This window comes from Protopterus annectens, chromosome 2.part0 (genome assembly GCF_019279795.1).
Source record: "Protopterus annectens isolate FY-2018-M chromosome 2.part0, PAN1.0, whole genome shotgun sequence".
Lineage (NCBI taxonomy): Eukaryota > Metazoa > Chordata > Ceratodontiformes > Protopteridae > Protopterus > Protopterus annectens.
This window is the reverse complement of record NC_056728.1, coordinates 74,882,493-74,901,392: the sequence shown is the minus strand read 5'-3', so window position 1 is coordinate 74,901,392 and position 18,900 is coordinate 74,882,493. Positions and strand designations below refer to the sequence as shown.

Below are 18,900 nucleotides of genomic sequence, written 5' to 3'. Positions count from 1 at the left end.
AATAATAGAACTATTAAAATTAAGAAAAGATACACCTACAGATGTAGATTGGTGGTGTATTTGGCCAAGTGCATGTCTCACAACTCTTTTTATATAGGACAGACAACTAGAGAACTATATAAAAGAATTTACGAACATAAGTATGCTATTGCTGCCCAAAAAGATAACAATGCTTTAAGCAAGCACTTCATAACTAGAAAATGCCAGATAGATTTAACATTTATTGTTTTAGACCAAATGGAAAGATATAACTTAAAGTTAGATGCAGAAGATGAATTGGGTTGAATGGAATATAAATGGCAAGTAGAATTAGATGTTTGTTACCCCCCTGGTTTAAATAACAAGGAAGAGTTTGCTGAGTATTTGAAAAGGAAAGGGTTAAAGCACTAAGCTATTAGCCTTTTACATCCAGTGAATCATGTAGTTTAATTGATGGTGTTATAGAAGGGATGTTTTTATTCTGCTTTAGTTCATTGTGTGGACGAAAGTGCTTACTGGATAGTTTTAAAGTGTTTATTAAAGTTGCTTCATTGGCTTGACTTTATGCTGTTTTTTATTATTTTCAGTTTTGTGGTATTTAGCAATTTTTGAACATTTGCAAAATAAATAACACCAGAATTACTTGTCTGCATCACAAATAGGATATCTTGGAGGTGCAGGTATGAGTCTCTGAAACTACCACTTCTGTATAACAGGCTTTCTGTCTCTATGATGCAGAGTTCTTCCTTATCCCAATTCAAGTGTAATTTGGACCAGTAAATAGGGAACTAGAGATTAACCCCTGGTCTAGCACCTTTTTCTCTAGCAGGGAGAGGTGGCCTGTAAATGCTTGAACACCCATGTCCAAGCCTATATATACACCCCTTAAAATAATCCTAGGGTATCAAACATTGTCAGATACATTTGAGAGGTATGTCTAGGCTTAAAACTGCTCTTTGGGGTCATAAGCTTAGTAATGACCTCTGAACCTTATAATATTCTCATCCTTCTGAGAAGGTGTAAGCCTTCAGGATGACATATGCAAAATAATTAATTCTTTATGCTTCACAGGCCATAGCTATTGAAACACATTAATATTTATTTTCAGGTGCATGCATTAAGCAAACTTTAGTGAGGGGATGATACTAAAATACTTTTCTGCTTCTGCTGAAACAAATGCATAAAGTAACATTTTGTAGAAAACAGAATGCCAGGATTGCACAATCACTAGTAGAGCTGGTAAGCTTATGTAATATCAGTATAAGTTTGTGAAATCAATAACTGCTTAAGTGAAACTCATTTACGTGAAGCTAATTAGTACAACGGATTGAAAGAGTGAAGCATGGATCACATGTGAAGGGGGGCAAATGCCCCACCCCCATGTAGAGGGCTTTACTCTCATCATTCCTTTAACTTGTATACATAATCTAAATTTTCACATACTTTGTGTAATTTAGGAAAAAATCCTATGAATGATCTTTCTCAATTACTTGGCACAATTATGCTGGCTTTGCTTAAATAGACATTGATTTCACAAGTGGTAATATTCAGAAACTATCAAAATCAGACTTTCTTATATCACTAATTATCTCTCCTGATGCATGTATGTTAAACTCTTCAGCAGTCTTTCAGTCGATTTTGATTCCAGTTATTCTTCCACACTCTCATTTTCTTATCAGTATTTCCAATTTTTCTTCTTACATTGTATTACAACCCATCTAATGAAAGTTCAAGATTCTGGTAAATTTAAAAAATTATTTAATTATCAATTTTTCTTGCAATTATAGCTGCAGGTTCCATTCCTCAGTTCATGACAAGGTCATGTGGAAAGAAGAGTATTTTCTAACTTTTTGCATTTTGTGACAGACTCTGGTATGAATTCTGCTGCAAAAAATTATTTTAATGTTACTGTGAACTGCTTTTATTAATTTTTTACAGCATTGGAAACCCATTTTCAATGGATATTCTAAAGATGTCTTACAGAAAGAATCCATCACTGATTCTAGTTATTAAATAACAGTTATTCACAGATAAGAGCCTTGTCCTATACCTTGAACTGCATACACTATAGATAAATGCATTTTGTGGCAATTCTCTTAAGACTATTATCCTCATCTTCATTTAAGTGATTTTCTCAACAACTGGTTGCTTGTGTTTTAATAGTGAAGTCTGTGGTTCATTTACCATTTCATCAGACCAGCTAAAAGATATGGTTCCACTGGTACAGTACTTCATAATGACTAGCTTCCATTCCCTACAGCAATTGCTTGTGCCATTATGGCATTTTTGTAAAGTCATTTTATATTCCTGTTAAGATGTCCTTTCCTTATTCTTTCTGGCAAAGAGCAGGGTAAGATCAACTCTTGTGCAATAGTTAACCTTTCTGTAATGTCACAATGGGGTGGTGTGGCCTGAAACAGGCTTCCAGTGCTTCATTTAGATCTACATCAATATATCTATACTAAAGTGGAACAAGATAAAAAAATGACCCTGACCACACACATTCCTGAATTCCCAAAACTCGGATATCACCTGTATTAAAATAACCAAACCAAATACCTCACCACAGAAAAATACAAATTAGGTGTGTTTTGTAGTTAGTGTTAAAGCTCCACCTCCGCTTAAACATACCAGTTTGACAGTTGTACCAATTCATACTGTTAGCATGAATCAGCTTCATTGATAAAACACTTCCATATCCAAAACCTTTCTATAACAGCAGCAGCTATCCCCAACATACACACTGTGACCTGCCTGCAATCACTTGGGCATAAAATTCAGACCACATGTACATTTATGTGCAACTGGAATTTGGTGTCTTCATTAAAAATTATATACTACTAAACTGTCTTTCTTCAGATTGTTCAATATTGCCCTGTGTATACACAGTTTCATGCATACACCACCCCTACAAAAAAACATAGTTGGCAGGAAAAAAAAGTCAAAACCACATTAGTTAGAAAAGTAATTTAGTCGAATCACATTGTCTAAATAAGACCAACTACTTTATTACTACTACAAGTTAAATGCACAGATTCTTATAACACACAAAGCATAAATATAAAACTGCAAACATTTTTGCTTGGGGGCAAGCCCCTTGCACCTGCCAAATGTAAATGACAAGCCTCCCGCAAACTCCCTCAAGCGTATATACATATATATATATATATATGTATATAGGGTTCCTATTACATAATCAAACTTCCAGAAGGTTGAATACCACAAGTTTGAACCTGGAAGTTTGAAAGTTGAAAATGTCGAAGCCCGTGGAAGTCCGAATTCTTTCCCAGGGAAAGAATTTGGTTGAACATTTCTGCGGCTTCGACATTTTCTCCACTGTGGTGCGAAAGTTACGGAACGGCTTAAGGTAAGTGGGCAATTATGGCGGATGTTGGGGTTAGGGTGCGGGTAAGGTAAGTGTGTGATAGTAATGGACTTTAGGGTTAGGGTGCGGCTAAGGTAAGTGTGCGATAGTGATGGATTTTAGGGTTAGGGTGCAGGTAAGGTAAGTGTGTGATAGTGACGGACTTTAGGGTTAGGGTGCGGGTAAGGTAAGTGTGCGATAGTGATGGACTTTGGGTTAGGGTGCGGGTAAGGTGAGTGTGCAGTAGTGACGGACTTTAGGGTTAGGGTGCGGATAAGGTAAGTGTGCAATAGTGACGGACCTTAGGGTTAGGATGCAGGTAAGGAAAGTGTGCAGTAGTGACGGACTTTAGGGTTAGGGTTTGGGTTAAGGTTAGTACATAGATAGTTGTGTATGTAAGGTTTAGTGTAGGTTTATAAGGTTTTTAGTGCGCTTGTGTTGTGTGTGTGTTTTTTGGAATAGCAAATTTTTTCCCTGGGAAAAAATTTGCTTTTCTGATGTTTCGATGTTATCACATTTCGATCTTCCAAGTTCGAACATCTGATGTTCGACCTTCTGGAAGTTCGATAATGTAATTGGACCCCATATATATATATATATATATATATATATATATATATATATATATATATATATATATATATTTCACCTCCATAGTCACTCCACCTTAGAGAAGGGAAAATTCTCCAAAACCAGTGGAATTACTGTGAGTTCACATGAAGACATCTCACCAGCAGTGATTCCCTACGAAAACCAACGATCATAGTTCCCTACAGCAGGCAATATTTGCTATTACTCTTAAAGACCTCAAGTTAAAAATTAGTTACTGTACCCTTTCGCTATAACTGGAGACTCTAAGCTTTTTCAAATTCTATAGAAGGCAGAGAAAAAACAATAGGGACAACATACATTCTGTAAAAACAGGCCACACCCCTTCCCATTGACCCCACCCATTCAGCTGTCTCCTGCAGCCCCCCTTTGATTTGAAGTCACCAGCCACCACTGCTTCTAGCCCAGTTGCCTAGTATAACATTGTTGTTCTTGGCAGAAAAATGAAACTTTAGGCACCTGGCCAAGACCTTGTGGGTTAATAACAAGCTGCCAAAGTTACACAACTAATCTGCTACCTTCTTGGAGCTTTTTCAGTGTATATGTACTGTTAAATTTGTCTTATGACTCTGTTGAGCTGTTTTCTTTTATACTTGGTATACTGCGTTAGTCACACAGGGAAAAGAAGAGAGAAGAATTTGTGAAGTCTGAGCTAAAGGAATGGGCTCAGACAACTGATGAATACCCATCATTTTTACTGAAAATTCATAAAGGATGTCGATGTTGATGTCAATCAACTATTATTATGGAGATTACCACACGTAGCTGTACTCCTCAGTCAAGGACGATCTGATTGCAGAAGGGTTTATTTATTTATTGTATTTATTTTCATTTTTTTTTTGGGAAAGTCCGACTGGGCCAGAAGCCCATTTTCAGTGGAACCCGGGGAGAAAAGCTATACAGAAATACAAACAATATATATACATTAATTAGTACAACAGTATACATACAGTAAGATGCAGAATACATATCTTCTAGTTAGTCTATACAAAGTAGTATTCCATACAGTTTTCTAGTAGATACAGGTTAAAAAAGAAAAACACAAGCATTTCAGTGAAGATCACTGTGAGAAAAAATAAAGTTAGTAGTGTGTACATATTAAATAATAGTTATGACCAAATGACATTTTCTTGATATATATTTATTTTTGAGTAGTAATAAACACTGAGGAGAGGGAGAAAATTAGATAAGGAGTGGACAGTGTGTTGACAGAGTTTAGCTATCTCGTCAGTCAGGTTTGGCAGAGAAGCAATGCCAGTTCTTGGATAGATGTTCAAATAGTAGTAGTAGTTTAAAACTGGTAGATTCAGATGTGTTTTGGAGGGTTTGGGGTAGAGAGTTCCATAATTTGGCTATATGATTTGAAAATAGGGTTTCACCATAAGTGTTGTTAGCTTTGTTTACTGTGAGAAAGTTTATTATTATTTATTATTATTATTTGATTATTATTATTATTAATTTATTATTTAGTTAATTGAATCTTTGATGGTCGAGCATAACAAACAGAAATGGCATTCAAAGAAAGGCTTTAAAATGGGAGACAAAGTCCCCCCACCTCCTCCTACAGGATACTACTGTTCCTGATCCACTCAACTTATATAACTACCTTTGTGGTCACCAAATCTTGATGTAAATTATAATCCCATACAATTCAGCCATGCTTGACTGACTTTTTTTAAGGAACTGCCAACTATGAAGTAAATGAATACCATACTCTTCTAATGGATGATATGCTTACAGTACACAAACTCTTACTAAAGTATAGCTAAGGATAAGTGTATCAACTTCTAAGGTTCAATACTAGGTATAGCCACTAAGACGGCATGTCTAGGACATGCATTTCAGGTCTATGTCCATGAGTAATCGAGACGGGAAGTATGTGGCATACAGAATATTGTACAATTTACAGATCACACATTAACGGAAGACAAACTATTAAGACAACAAAGAAGTGATCATAGAAGGCAGAGGTAAGGAAAAATACTTACTTTCCACAACAAGGTTCCCCGATGTTCTGTCATCTTTTGATTCACATGTGTAAGTTCCACTATCATCTTTTCCGATCTTTGCAATTGTAAGTGACCTTTCTCTCCCCTCTGCCTTAATAATGTGCTTTCGACTTGGCATGATCTCCTTTCCATCTTTCAGCCACAACACATCTCCTCTCAGTTTGCACAGTTCACAGCGAAAGGTTACAGTTTCATCTTTATAGCCACATATGTCATATAGGCCCTGTGCAAACATCAGTGGCGTTTCTGAGAAAACAAGTATACAATGATTTTAGTATAAGTATTATTTTATATACAGCTTCCATTTATCTTGGCCATCTCAGTTTAATTTGTGTGTTACACAAAAACAGAATACAAATGAAAATAAAGGACTGTAAAGTGAATACAGTTCCCAGTATTGCTATTAGTACATATACCTATTACAGTTTGTTTACATTTGTTACAGTAACGGTCTCCTTCATTGTAACCCTCTCTTCTCATTGCAGACCATTGATGTGAGAATAATTTCAATGCTACATTCTACTGCTGTATGAGCTCAGGCAGTGAGAGTGCAAAAACACCACTTGGGTCCATTAGAACAACAGATTTTTGGGGGTTTGGGACAAAGATGGAAAGAATTTAAGAATGCACAAAACTATGATCATAGGACTTTGTATAGAAAACATGAATATAATGTATAGTGTTGGGTGTGTTGCACCTCCTCTACTCCTGCAAAATGATATAATCAGCTGCAATTTTGTCACATAGTGATGAAAAGGGGAATACTTGTGCTTTGGCAAAACTTTAGTACCTTCTATTCTCCAATTCATAAGGTATTTAAAAAGAGAAAACAACTCTGAAAAGCAGTGCCTTCACATTTAGGATTTTAACAGTTCTGCTCCAAAAGAACTGCCCATGTTTCACTTTCTTACCTGCATATTACCATAGTAATAAGTAGAACAGATCTGCATTCACTTCCAAGAATTACAGTGTAAACAGAATATAATTATCTTTGAAGCTGTGAAGAATGCATCTGCTATTCTATTTTTTTTTTTACATTGTGTTGGCAGATATATAGCCTCTATTGAAAATTTATTTTCGGAAGAGAAAAGAATTATCATAGCATACCCAAAAATGTGTAAATTTAATATAGTCACAATATAATTCTTGTAACATGCACATTGATGAGCATTTTAGTACTTAGAAAATGGAATGTTGTTGAGTCAAACGTATAATCATGGACACGAGAATCTGATGAAGAGTCAAAAAGGTATAATGTGTTTACATATGAAACAGAGTTTTGGAAAAAATCTTGTTCACTTATGAATGTTGAAGCTAATAATGCGACACACACAGACACACACACACACACACACACACACACACACACACACACACACACACACACACACACACACACACACACACACACACACACACACACACACACACACACCATGCAAGAGATGGAAAGCAGGGAGAAGGAAGGTGCATTACGTTCAGAAGAGAGCTTGTAAAAGGATCAAGAAAAGGAAAAAAATGTCTCTCTTTGTATTACACAGCAGAAAGGAAGAAAGGACTGGCAGACCTGCTAAGGCTCAGCAAGGATGTATGGGAGCTCATGGAAAAGAGAGGTGTATTAAATAAGACTTCATCTCAGCTTTCATGAAGGAAAGGGAGAGATGGTGTTAACCTGGGAGACATGGAAGACAGGAAGAGCAGTGGACAGACACAAAGATGGAGCTGGAGGAGGTGGTCAGTGCCCTGACAGAGAAGAAGAGAGAGGGTCCACATGTCTTGCATTGCAACATTGTCAAGAATCTGGCCAACAGATCATTGCTGGTCATGCAAAGTGTCTGAGGGCTGAAAGATAGAAACAATGCTGCCATTGTACAATGGGGTGGTGAGATAATCAGGGAAATGTGCGGATGTTCTGTGGCCTCTTAGTTTAAGAGGAACAGCAGCAGCAAAGCAATACTGAGAATTTTGAGAGAAAGGCTACTTACTTATTATAATGCCAGCAACCTCCATGGCAAGATACAGGTCCTATATGAACCTGATCCATTCTTATGACTTTGTTGCAGGATCATTTGACAAGACACTACTGATAGATGCAGTATTGTAAAACTTCACCGCAGTCAGTGTCTCTGTCCCATACAAACAGATGTTTGGAAAATGGCAGAGACTGGGGATAGAACCAAGTCTGATGAGAACGCTGATTACTGCTACACAGTGGCTAGGTAAATAGGCTCAAGTAAAAACTAGTATTTTAATTATATTAACAAAAAAAAAGTTTAATGTTTTCATGTTAGGCAGCTACCAGAACTGACTCGTGATAGTATATCTGATTTTTCCTATATTATCTATTCTTCGTGTTCCAAAGCCCAGTGCCTCTTGAGCTGTCTTTTTCTATATAAAATTATCTTCAAAATATCCCCCTCACTCTTGTATCAACTGATCTGATTGATAATCAATACAAAAGCATATCGTGAAGCCAAGCCATGAACTGTAATGTTTACAAACAAAATAAATACCACAGACTTTGCAAGAAATTTTGTCACAGCATTCAAAAGGATTAATGGTTATTATATTAGTCATTGTTCATGCTGGAATGAACATTGTAAGAAAGTACATACACTTAGTGAAATTGAGTGAAACTGTCCCATTGAGATATTAACTTCTGCATTCATGAACGCATATCATTAAAATGCATGGGTAAATTAAACAAGACCTCCTTTGATATCAAAAATTAATAAGGCATACAAAAGAAAAATAGAGGCTATTTAGCTTTCAAAAATTATCTGAGTCATAGAAACAAATGTAGATGAAATACTGAAGAAACAGCTTAATTTCTTATCCAGTCTTCCACTTGTATCTATGAAATAAGTTTGGCCTCTAAGAATGAGCACAATAATAGGATAATCCATTATTTAGATCAGCAAACTGAATGGTGGAAGTTGTAAATGTAGAGTATCAATAAAGTGCTCTCTGAGTTATAGAAAGTAACAGACGTGTGCATAGAAAATATTCTGCGAATTGTAGAACTTTATCATAAGATGGAACAAATGTCAAAATGCTATACAGAAATGGGTGACCTCCATTACATAAGCACATATACAATAACTACTCAAATAGTTCATTCTATACTAAATTAAGGAAAACCTAGCAAAACACCATCAATCTTGTTAAATAAAATATTAGCTTGTGGACACATCACTGATCTAAGGTAACAAAGAGTAATGACATAAATTCACATAGACAGGGCAGGTCCCACCAGATCCAGTCAATTTTATATTCACCAGCCCATCCATTATTCTGTGTAAAATCATAGAGAAAGGCACAACTCAGCTTATCCAGAATAATGCATGCCACCTCATTATGTTAGATATGTTACAGTATGTGTGTTGTAAGGGGATATCTTATCTTCAGAACCTTCAGTCGTTCTTTGAAAAGGTAACAGAAGCCTTTTACAATGGACTGACCTTGCATTCTTATCCTGATATTCCTAAAGAGTTTGACATTTTTCTATGTAAATAAACAGCTCACATTTTAACAGCAGTAATTTTCAATCCATGTATAATCCAGTGGATAATACAATGCTTAAGCAACAGAACACAAATGCCTGAAGGATTATTACTTAGTGATCTACTGTGAATTCCAGATGTGTGGTGAAAGAGCTTGATAGCTTTGTTTCAGAATAAAATGGGCGATTTTTAACCAGGGAGAAGAGGGGCTAGTGGGTGGACGTGTGTTCTTTGAACATGTGAATTTTTTTTTTTTTTTTTTTTTTTTTTTGCTTTTTTGTTTTTTGAGAATATTGAGCATGGAAGAGTATGAAGTAGTTTAGATGACTTAGAAATGTAGAGGAGATCTGCAGGGTGGTTAAAAAGTATTGGAAGTTAAACATTTGAATTAATGGAAGGGTTTATAGAGTCTTGTATGAAAAACAAGGTTTACAAGGATGAATTTTGACTCTGCTTTGGTACGCAGGATATGTGGCTAAAGTTCTTAGGGCTTTAGAAGAGAATGTGAATATGTCTTTATGTGGCAGGAACAGAAGTATCAAAAATTATATCATATGAGGATGATTTCTGTATATTGGCTAAAAGTCAAGAGGATGTGGTGAAAGTTTTGACAGTGTGGGGTACATGGGAAAGAGAGTGGTTGAGATTAACAGTTATATATGCAAGGTTGAAAGGAGGCAGGTATGCTTGAAGGGAATGGGTGTAAGTCTAATTTTAAGAACATTTTGGATTTGTTTAGTCTTTCTAAGTTCTACTTTATACATGGCAGTACTCTTTTATGCCTGTAACATTTACAATGATGCTATTGCATGTTTTTCCATGGCATCGTTAGGTATAGAATGTAACTCAGTGAGTGAATGCAGATGGATGTGGTGAACCTGGTGCTACTTTTATTTTCAGTAATCAATTAACATAAGTTGGTAGAGATTCTGTGAGGTGGGATGAGACTCATTTGATTGATGGAAGTGGATGGGATGACTAGAAAACTGGCCTTAAAAGATTGAGTTCAGGTGATAGTGATGAATGAATGAGGAAATTGTGGCAAATGGAGCATGGAAATAAGAATGTAAGAAATGAGAGGGTGTCAGGGAAAAAAGCTTTATGAAAGAGTGATGTCAGAGGTTTGTTCCTGTTGTTACAATGGAAAGTGAAATTTAGTAAAGTAAAAATGCATTTGGAAGACGTAATAAATGAGATGCATCTTCCAGTGTAAATCTGGGCTATGACATGAATCTTTGTCCAAAAAGGATAGCAGTAAAGGTTGTTCTCAAATGCAAACAGTAGAGAGAGATGCAATGTGGTAGGCATAAACGTGTATATCAGGAAGAAAACATTGCTCACCCACATTTTGAATGTCCTTTGATTAAAAAGTTCTAAATGCTGAACAATGAATGGTGAAGGAACTGTTTCAAGCATGTTGCATATGAAAGTGGTGTAGCTAGGATGCAAGATTTAATCTGGCATTTTACTTGTGGTACCCAAAGGATGGTGATCAGAGCTTCATGCTAATATATAGGATCATAGGTTCATAGGTAAGTACTAGGCGATCTGCCCGAGGGCATCTATAAGCCTAAATAAACAACCACACAAAGGAGCCAGGAAACTGCAAGCTTTTATGTCTTCTGATACCTCGGCTATATAAGCCTTCACATTCCTGTGAAGGCTTGTATAGCCGAGGTATCAGAAGACATAAAAGCTTGCAGTTTCCTGGCTCCTTTGTGTGGTTGTTTTTTCTTTCTTTGGATTTTGTATTTAGCCTAGCCTATATAAATTATTATTTTATTATATTATTTTATAAGCCTAGCCAGAATGTGTTGACTTTCGCCACCCCCTTAGATTTGTTCCCTGTGCCTTGGTCCAGCAGAGCCATTAGTTCCCTGTGCCTCTGTCCAGCAGAGCCACTGCAGTGATCCCCAAGGTAAATTTTCTGTTTCTCATCCACTCTTCAAGGTTTCTCTTGAAGAGTGTTAGTGAGGGGCTCTGCCTAATGTAGATATGAATCCTGTTCCAAAGCATGGGGAGTCTCTGGGACAGGAATCCATCCCTCCGGCACGTCCTATTTATCATTGTGGTGAGGCTTAGATCCCTAGAGCATGTGGCTCATGGGGATTTGTTTTTTTTTTTTTAGGTGGAGCATGTCCATCAATTCTGGGTTGGACATGGCCTTGTATGTCAGGCAGAGATCACCTCTGAGTAAGCAGTATGCAACTGAGTACAGCTGGAGTTTCTTCAGTCGGGCTGCATAGGGCATATGTTTGAGGCCAGTAATCCTCTTGGTGAGGTACTTTTGTGGTCTTTCCAGCTGTTGCAGATGTCTTGTAAGGTACATCCCAAATGGAGCTTTGTACTCTATGATGGGTCTGATAAGGGGCACAATAACCTCTTTTGTTCTAGATGCGTAGATACGAACCCTCTTGTGATTAGGTGGGCCACATAGAAGGATTTTCTAACCACCTTCGCAATATGATTAGCAAAGGAGAGATTACTATCTACTTGGGTCCCCAGATCCCTTATTACATTTTCTGTATTTAAAGGACTATCACATATGTGGTAGTTCGCGTGTACTTTGTTTTTTCCAGTGGGGATGACTATGCACTTTTTGGCATTTAGCTTGAGGCCATGATTTTGACACACACACACACACACACACACACATATATACATATATATATATATATATATATATATATATATATATTTATATATATACATTGCAACATTTTTTATTTTATTTTTCCTTTTTTACTGTTTATAAATGTTTTGGCATTCAGTGAATACAAGGCTTTAAAGATAAAGAAAATTGTAACTCTTGCTGAATGGAAAACTGTGGTAGTGAGGACTTTATTGTGTTGGTTTAGAAATGAGTTTCAGATATTCTTTTTTAATATGTTTCCTTTGTTATGTATTTATCCTTTATGTTAACCAAGAACTGTGTTGTTTGTTTTTAATGTATCCTTGAATTACAACATGTATACATACATATATACTCCAGCATGCGCCAAATTATCCCGCTTCACGCCCCTGTAATGTTCTCTCCTTATTTTATTTCTTTCTGTTTACTGTCTGGCAAATCCTCCTACTAATCCCAAGCCCTTGTTCACTACAACAGCCAGCCATTTTACCCCCAATCCTTCCCTTCCTCTGCTGCTGGCACAGCTAATATTTTTGGGACTTCTACCCTTTTCCTGGCATTTTGGTACAATCTTCCTTGACTTACATCCTACCACTTCTGCCACTGTATACAACAGGTCACTGGAGCCTACATGTACCATATCCTTCCCTTTTGGTGACTGTCTTTATCACCTCATCCAATAGCATTCTAAGTCTTGTTTTATATTAGTATTGTCTCTCCTCTGTCCATTGCCATGGCACAATTATTACATGAAAGTGTCTTCAATTAAAAAAACTTTCTTTCTGTACTAAGTCATACATAAGAGATTCAATGGATTTTTTTTAAGGAAAATAGAAAACATCACAGTGGAAGCGGACAGTATTTTATTAACTATCGATGTGGAATCTTTGTACACAATGCTCCTTAACAATTACTGTATAACAGCAGCTATGGAATCTTTTAAAAACATAATCAAGGTACACAGGCACAACTGCAAAAGTTAAGCAAGCTCATTAATCTTGTACTGGACTAATTTCTTTACTTTAAATGGCAAACACTACAAACAAAAAACTGGTATAGCAATGAGGGGTGTCATGGCTCCCAGCATAGCTAACATAGCTAACATAGCCCAGGGCAAGTGAGAGGAGAACTTTGTGTTAAACAACACAGACTACATACAGCATATCACATGCTCTTTATGCTATATTGGTGACATCTTTATTGTGTGGGAAGGTGACACCTTGCAGCTTGGAGATTTTATCACTTACCTCAATCAAACAACCCCCTTCTTGAAGTTTACATCTTCCCATAGCTATACTTCAACCACTTTCTTAGATATGCAGATTTCCAAGGACTCCAACAATAACAGAATCACCACTGATCTAGTCAGAAAACCAACGAGGGTTAACTTATAACTCCACTGTAAAAGTCTGCGTCCTGCAAAAACCAAGTATAATATGGTGAAGTCCCAGGGCTATAGATTAGCTAGAATTACCACAGCGCTGGAACCATTTTTGAGAAACCTGAACAACTTAGAGAATGATTTTCTAGTGAGAGGCTATGAAAGTCAGATGTTACAAAACATCCTGGAACTCATTATAGAACCGAAAAGGACTGAAGCACCTTCACTCAATCTCCCCAGTTAACAAATTCCACAGAGAATAACAAATGCAAAAATAGGTGCATCCTGGCATACACTTTGAATTATCACAGTATCAAAAATGTTATTGAAGAAAACTGGGCCATTGTCACAGGAAACCCTTTTCTGATTAACATCTTAGGTGAAGCCCCATCCTTTGTTTATAGGAAAGCCAGGAACATTAGAAGTTTTGTTGAATTTAGACCTAGACTATATGAGAGAAACACTAAAAAATGTGAAGCTAATTGTACATTTTGTATATTTATACAGCAAGGTAATACAATAGTTTTTATTGCCCTTATTTAAAGAAAATCATTAAGACCAGTGCAGGGGGTGACTGTAACACTACAAAAGTAATTTACAGGGCACAGTGCAATGAATGTGATATATTTTATGTGGGCAAGACTGCAAATAAACTTAAGTGTAGGATTTTATGTCATCTGGCAGAAATCCACTCTGGATGTAAAAATAATATTGTTGTGTCTTTTGGCTTTTCCCAGTTAGGGGTCACCACAGCGGAACTCCGGTCCGCTAATGATTGGCAGTAGATTTTTACGTGCCGAGTTGCCGGCCCTGAGGCACAACCTTCAAAGAAGGTATGTCCATTCATGCATGTCTCCACACAGAAGATGCTTTAGCTGAGAATCGAACAGGACAATGTCTTACTGTGAGGCAACAATGCTACCGCAGCACCACCACCGCAGTTTGGATGTATAGTCAAACATCTTGCTCTTCATAAAAGACACACAGTTTTTACATTCCAGGTACTGGATCACATAGACATGGGTGCTCTTGAAGGAGACATCCTGAGCATGCTGGAGAAATGTGAACTCATGTGGCAATTAAAGCTGAACTCTTTTAGGAAGCCTGGACTAAACTACTACTGTTCACTTAAAAGTGTACTGGAATTTAGAAAACTGCCATATTGTTTACAGAACTAATTCTATGTTATTTTATTTTATTCTCCCAGCTGGTTTTAAACACCATGTTAAATCAGTTTTAATTTAAGTGTATATTTTGTTTCCATCATCATACATTTTTTTTCTTTTTCTTGTTCTTTTTTCCACTTTATTCAAAATTATGTGTAATAACAATACTAACTAATTATACAATAATATTTTTGTAGATAGTTTTTAGGGTTCTTGTACACAGACCTGAAGAAGTCTAGAAGGATGAAAGCGATCTTTTTTAACAACAGGTTATGGAAATAAAATATGATTTTTACAACTTTTTTTGCATGCAAAGTGTATATGTACATATTCATATATATTTTTAGATTGCCAAATGGTCTAAGGTTTATATTTTTAGCCATGTAGTATAGTGTCTTGGATAAAATCACAGACTTATTAATCATGTTAAATAAGAGGTACCACATCATTATTAATTTTATTTAAAGTATATAAGGGTTATATTATTATGACAGCTACTAAGTAGGGCAGAACTAGCTCAAATGTCACACTGATGGGGGAAGGGATGTGAATTTAACATATATACCAATAACACTCTGTTTTACAGCACAATAAACCACTCACTTGCCTGATACAAAAGTATATATATTGTTAGAAAACTTGTGAGGAATCTATTACTCTATTGTTGTTTTACTTGGATCACCTGTTTGCATACTTAATAAAGGATTTTTGACTGGAAGCAGACTGCCTACCCTGCTTGGATTACTTTCGAATACTTAGTAATTCTGTACAATATTTCAAATTATACACTTTTATTATTTTTTTGACTTAGGATGAGTTTAAGTTCACTATTTCTACTATCATTACCTGATCTGATTAATATACAGTGATTAAGTAGATATATCTTTCACAAAGAAGTTTCTTACACTGTTTTATAATGTAACATTCACATTCATTTGTTGATTTCTGCCACTACTTGCCCATCTGTAACAGTCAATTCCCCACATTTCCATTCTTGTTGCTCCCCTCCTCTTGAAAGACAGATTTTTTTTCTCATTCCTTCTGTCTTCTTCCTACAAGACTACTGTTCTGTGTCTTACACCCTCTTCTCGTCCTAAGTGTCATCCCACCTCACTTTCTTCCTGCTGTCCAGTTGAGGTTAATTCCTGCATAACTACCTCTCATGGTGTCTCTTCTTCATCTCCTGCTACCCCTTTCAGTGTCTGTTCTTCCAGCTTGACATTCATCTTTTCCACTTTTTTATAGCTGTATTTCACAATTTTTCTCACCTTACTCTTTACCTTTTGCTACGCCTCTATTCCACTGACAAACTCTGCTGATAGCCTCTGTATTTTACCCTGCACCTTTTTCCATCCCATCTGGAATCCTGGCCTGTTGTTGCTTTCTTCTGTCTATTCTTGTTCTTTCTTGCCTAGGTAGCCAATTCCGTACTATCCCTAGATCCCATATTCTGCACTGACGCTTCCCAATTTTCCTCCCTTCTCCCTTCCTTTGCCATCACACATCTCCCTAAGTCAGCTGTGTCACAGTCTAAGCAACTCATCTACCTCTCTCACACTTGCATCTCCCCCCATGCCTCACATCCAGCCTGTCCTGCCTATTTCATGCTGTCACATTCTTTTAGCCCTTACGTTTGATTTTTAATATTCTTTTATTTTTATGACCAGTATTTTTAATACCATCTTGAAAGGCCTTTCTAGCATATCTGTTATCCTCTGATTAAGCAAATGCTAGACGTCTGACAACTGGATGGTGAGAAAATGTGATTCAGAGACAAGTATGGCCACAATGAGAGAGACCTCATTACTGACTTATTAGCATGTCTTTGAATTACATAATAGCTGTTTCAGACCTGACAGTTCTTGTATATTCTATAGTGTTTTATGCATCAGTTTAATAAAGGCATCCCACACATGTACACATGTACACATATGCACACACATACACCCACCCTTATCAACAAACATCCCCTCCCCCCAATTGAAAACATTCTTCTGCAATTATTTTGCAGACTCAGCTATACTAGCTATCATTTTCCAAGACATTTTCCTTATGTAGTTGCAGCTTGTTGCTGCTACTGGAAATGAGGGCTTTTTTTAAATAGTCCAGTTCCTTTCACATTAGAGAGGGAAAGTCAAGCTTTTTTGAAATTATTTGCATTGGAAATGTAAACTAGACAAAGTAACTTATCTTGGGATAAATGGCTTGATGAGTGAAAGTTTAATGCAGGTAGAAAAGTGATGAAATTAGGTTACATAAGCCATTGGTGTTCTTATATCATTCCTTGACTTTTTTCACAATTCTCCTGTTAGACTCACCTACCTGTAGCTAGACTACCTCTCTGACTGTCCCATCACACTCTTTGCCATATGAACACAACCCCACTTATTGCCTAGTCCTAACATGAGCATGATCTGAGGATTCCTGGAACTGTCCCATCACTTGCTGTGTTTGTTGTATGGTAAAATGGTAACATAAGAAATACACTGTGTCTCAAGGAATCCAAGCACCAGAGCAAAATCTGTAATGTTACCACTGTACAATATCATACATAGTACTAACCTTGTGGTGCCATGTGCCAAGAGGGTACTACATTGTATCATCTATGGAATGATCCTTAAAGCACCACACAGTGTAGTGGGTGCTACACTTGCCACATATAGTGCTAGTATAATACGGTGTAATGCTTCATTTTATTATGTACTTTAATACAATACACAATGCTGATTCTGCATTATGTCATGTGCACTACCAATAGTGGAGTCCAACATCGGTATGATGGGAACTGCCATGCATCACAAGATCTAATATGGACCTCACACTGTGTATTATGACCTCATAGATCCACCAATGTAGTGTCATATATTAAGCTATTAATTAAAAAAGGCAATTATATAGGTATCACTTCAGAATCGTGTTGATTTACATACAGTGCAGGCACTTTGGTGTCATGTTCATTGATGGCTTTGCATTATTTCTACTTTAATGCCAGCAGTAATGTGCATATGAAATATTTATGATACAATGTTGTGCATGCAATGACGACATAATGGTGCATTTACCTTGACTGCTACCCGAAAGAAAACTGGCATATTACAAAGAAGACATGCACAGTTAGTTGAATAAGTGCAGTCAGATAATTGGCCCCATGAGGGTATTCCAGGTAGAGGTTCAGAACCTAACCTTGAAAGTAGATAATCTGGAGAACAGGTATAAAATAAATAATATTGGTATGCTGGGACTGCCAAAATCTGTCAGTTGTTTTGGGATGCCAGCTACAAGATGAGCTAATGAAGGGTGGTTAGGTCAGGAGGTAGACGGTTGATTATAAGTTGGGCACGCAAAGTTGTAAGTACAGATATGGAAGGCCATGGGCTGTGCCAATGTGAAGTTCTTCCAGTTTGGAATGAAACGTGCTAGAACAGAACAGAAAGTTGGAAGCCATGTTTTTATGAGGCCAGACTTGACCAATGACTACTCAGTGGGATTATACCAACTCCAGGACATATAGTGAAATTAACCTGGAAACTTAGGCTAGCAAGTGCAAGGGTATGACCCAGCTACTCTGCCTGAAAATGTTGTGGAAAAGGCCATATTGGGAGACTGCTAAGTCTGAAGAAGCCCTGAGTGGAATGTACAGGGTAGCAGAAAAAGGGGACCACACCAATACACAAACTAATAGAAATAGTAGGATCACAGGCTGTCTGACTTGTAAATATTTGTACAGAACAAATGAGGCAGACAGGAGGAGTCTGGTGGTTACAGAGTAAGAGCAGGATTACTGCCACTAGAGAAGGACAGCAAGGCAGTACAGGATGATGTGCTCCACGTGACAAAACGATGTGACTGGAATGACATCACTTGCACCACATTCAGAGATTTCTGTATCATTGTAGAAGTGTGTGTGTGTGTGTGTGTGTGTGTGTGTGTGTGTGTGTGTGTGTGTGTGTGTGTGTGTGTGTGTGTGTGTGTGTGTGTGAGTGTGTGTGTGTGTGTGTGTGTGTGTGTGTGTGTGTGTGTGTGAGTGTGTGTGTGTGTGTGAGACAGTAAGGTAGTGGTGGAAGCGAAGCAAACAGTGACCCCCCCCCGTTAAACCCCTGTTTTAAAAGAGGAAATAAAGTGGTCTATCTGCAAGTGCTGTGTATCGCTCGTCTTGTATATATTCAATAAGACAATTATGCTTGGGTGCTCATTTAAGTAGTTTATTATACACAAACACATCAGGTTGGATATTAGGAACATTAAAATTAAATGAAC

At 37.0% G+C, this 18,900-nt stretch overlaps 1 protein-coding gene across 2 annotated transcripts in view; it reads right to left on the bottom strand.

Annotated features, from left to right (window-relative positions):
- OBSL1 (obscurin like cytoskeletal adaptor 1) overlaps positions 1-18,900 on the bottom strand; it is a 1,518,259-nt gene that overhangs the window by 358,899 nt on the left and 1,140,460 nt on the right. For both annotated transcript variants that reach the window (XM_044060562.1, XM_044060561.1), the window contains exon 15: positions 5,941-6,207. In XM_044060562.1, the coding sequence (XP_043916497.1) occupies positions 5,941-6,207 (267 nt within the window). The remainder of the gene's footprint in view (positions 1-5,940; positions 6,208-18,900) is intronic.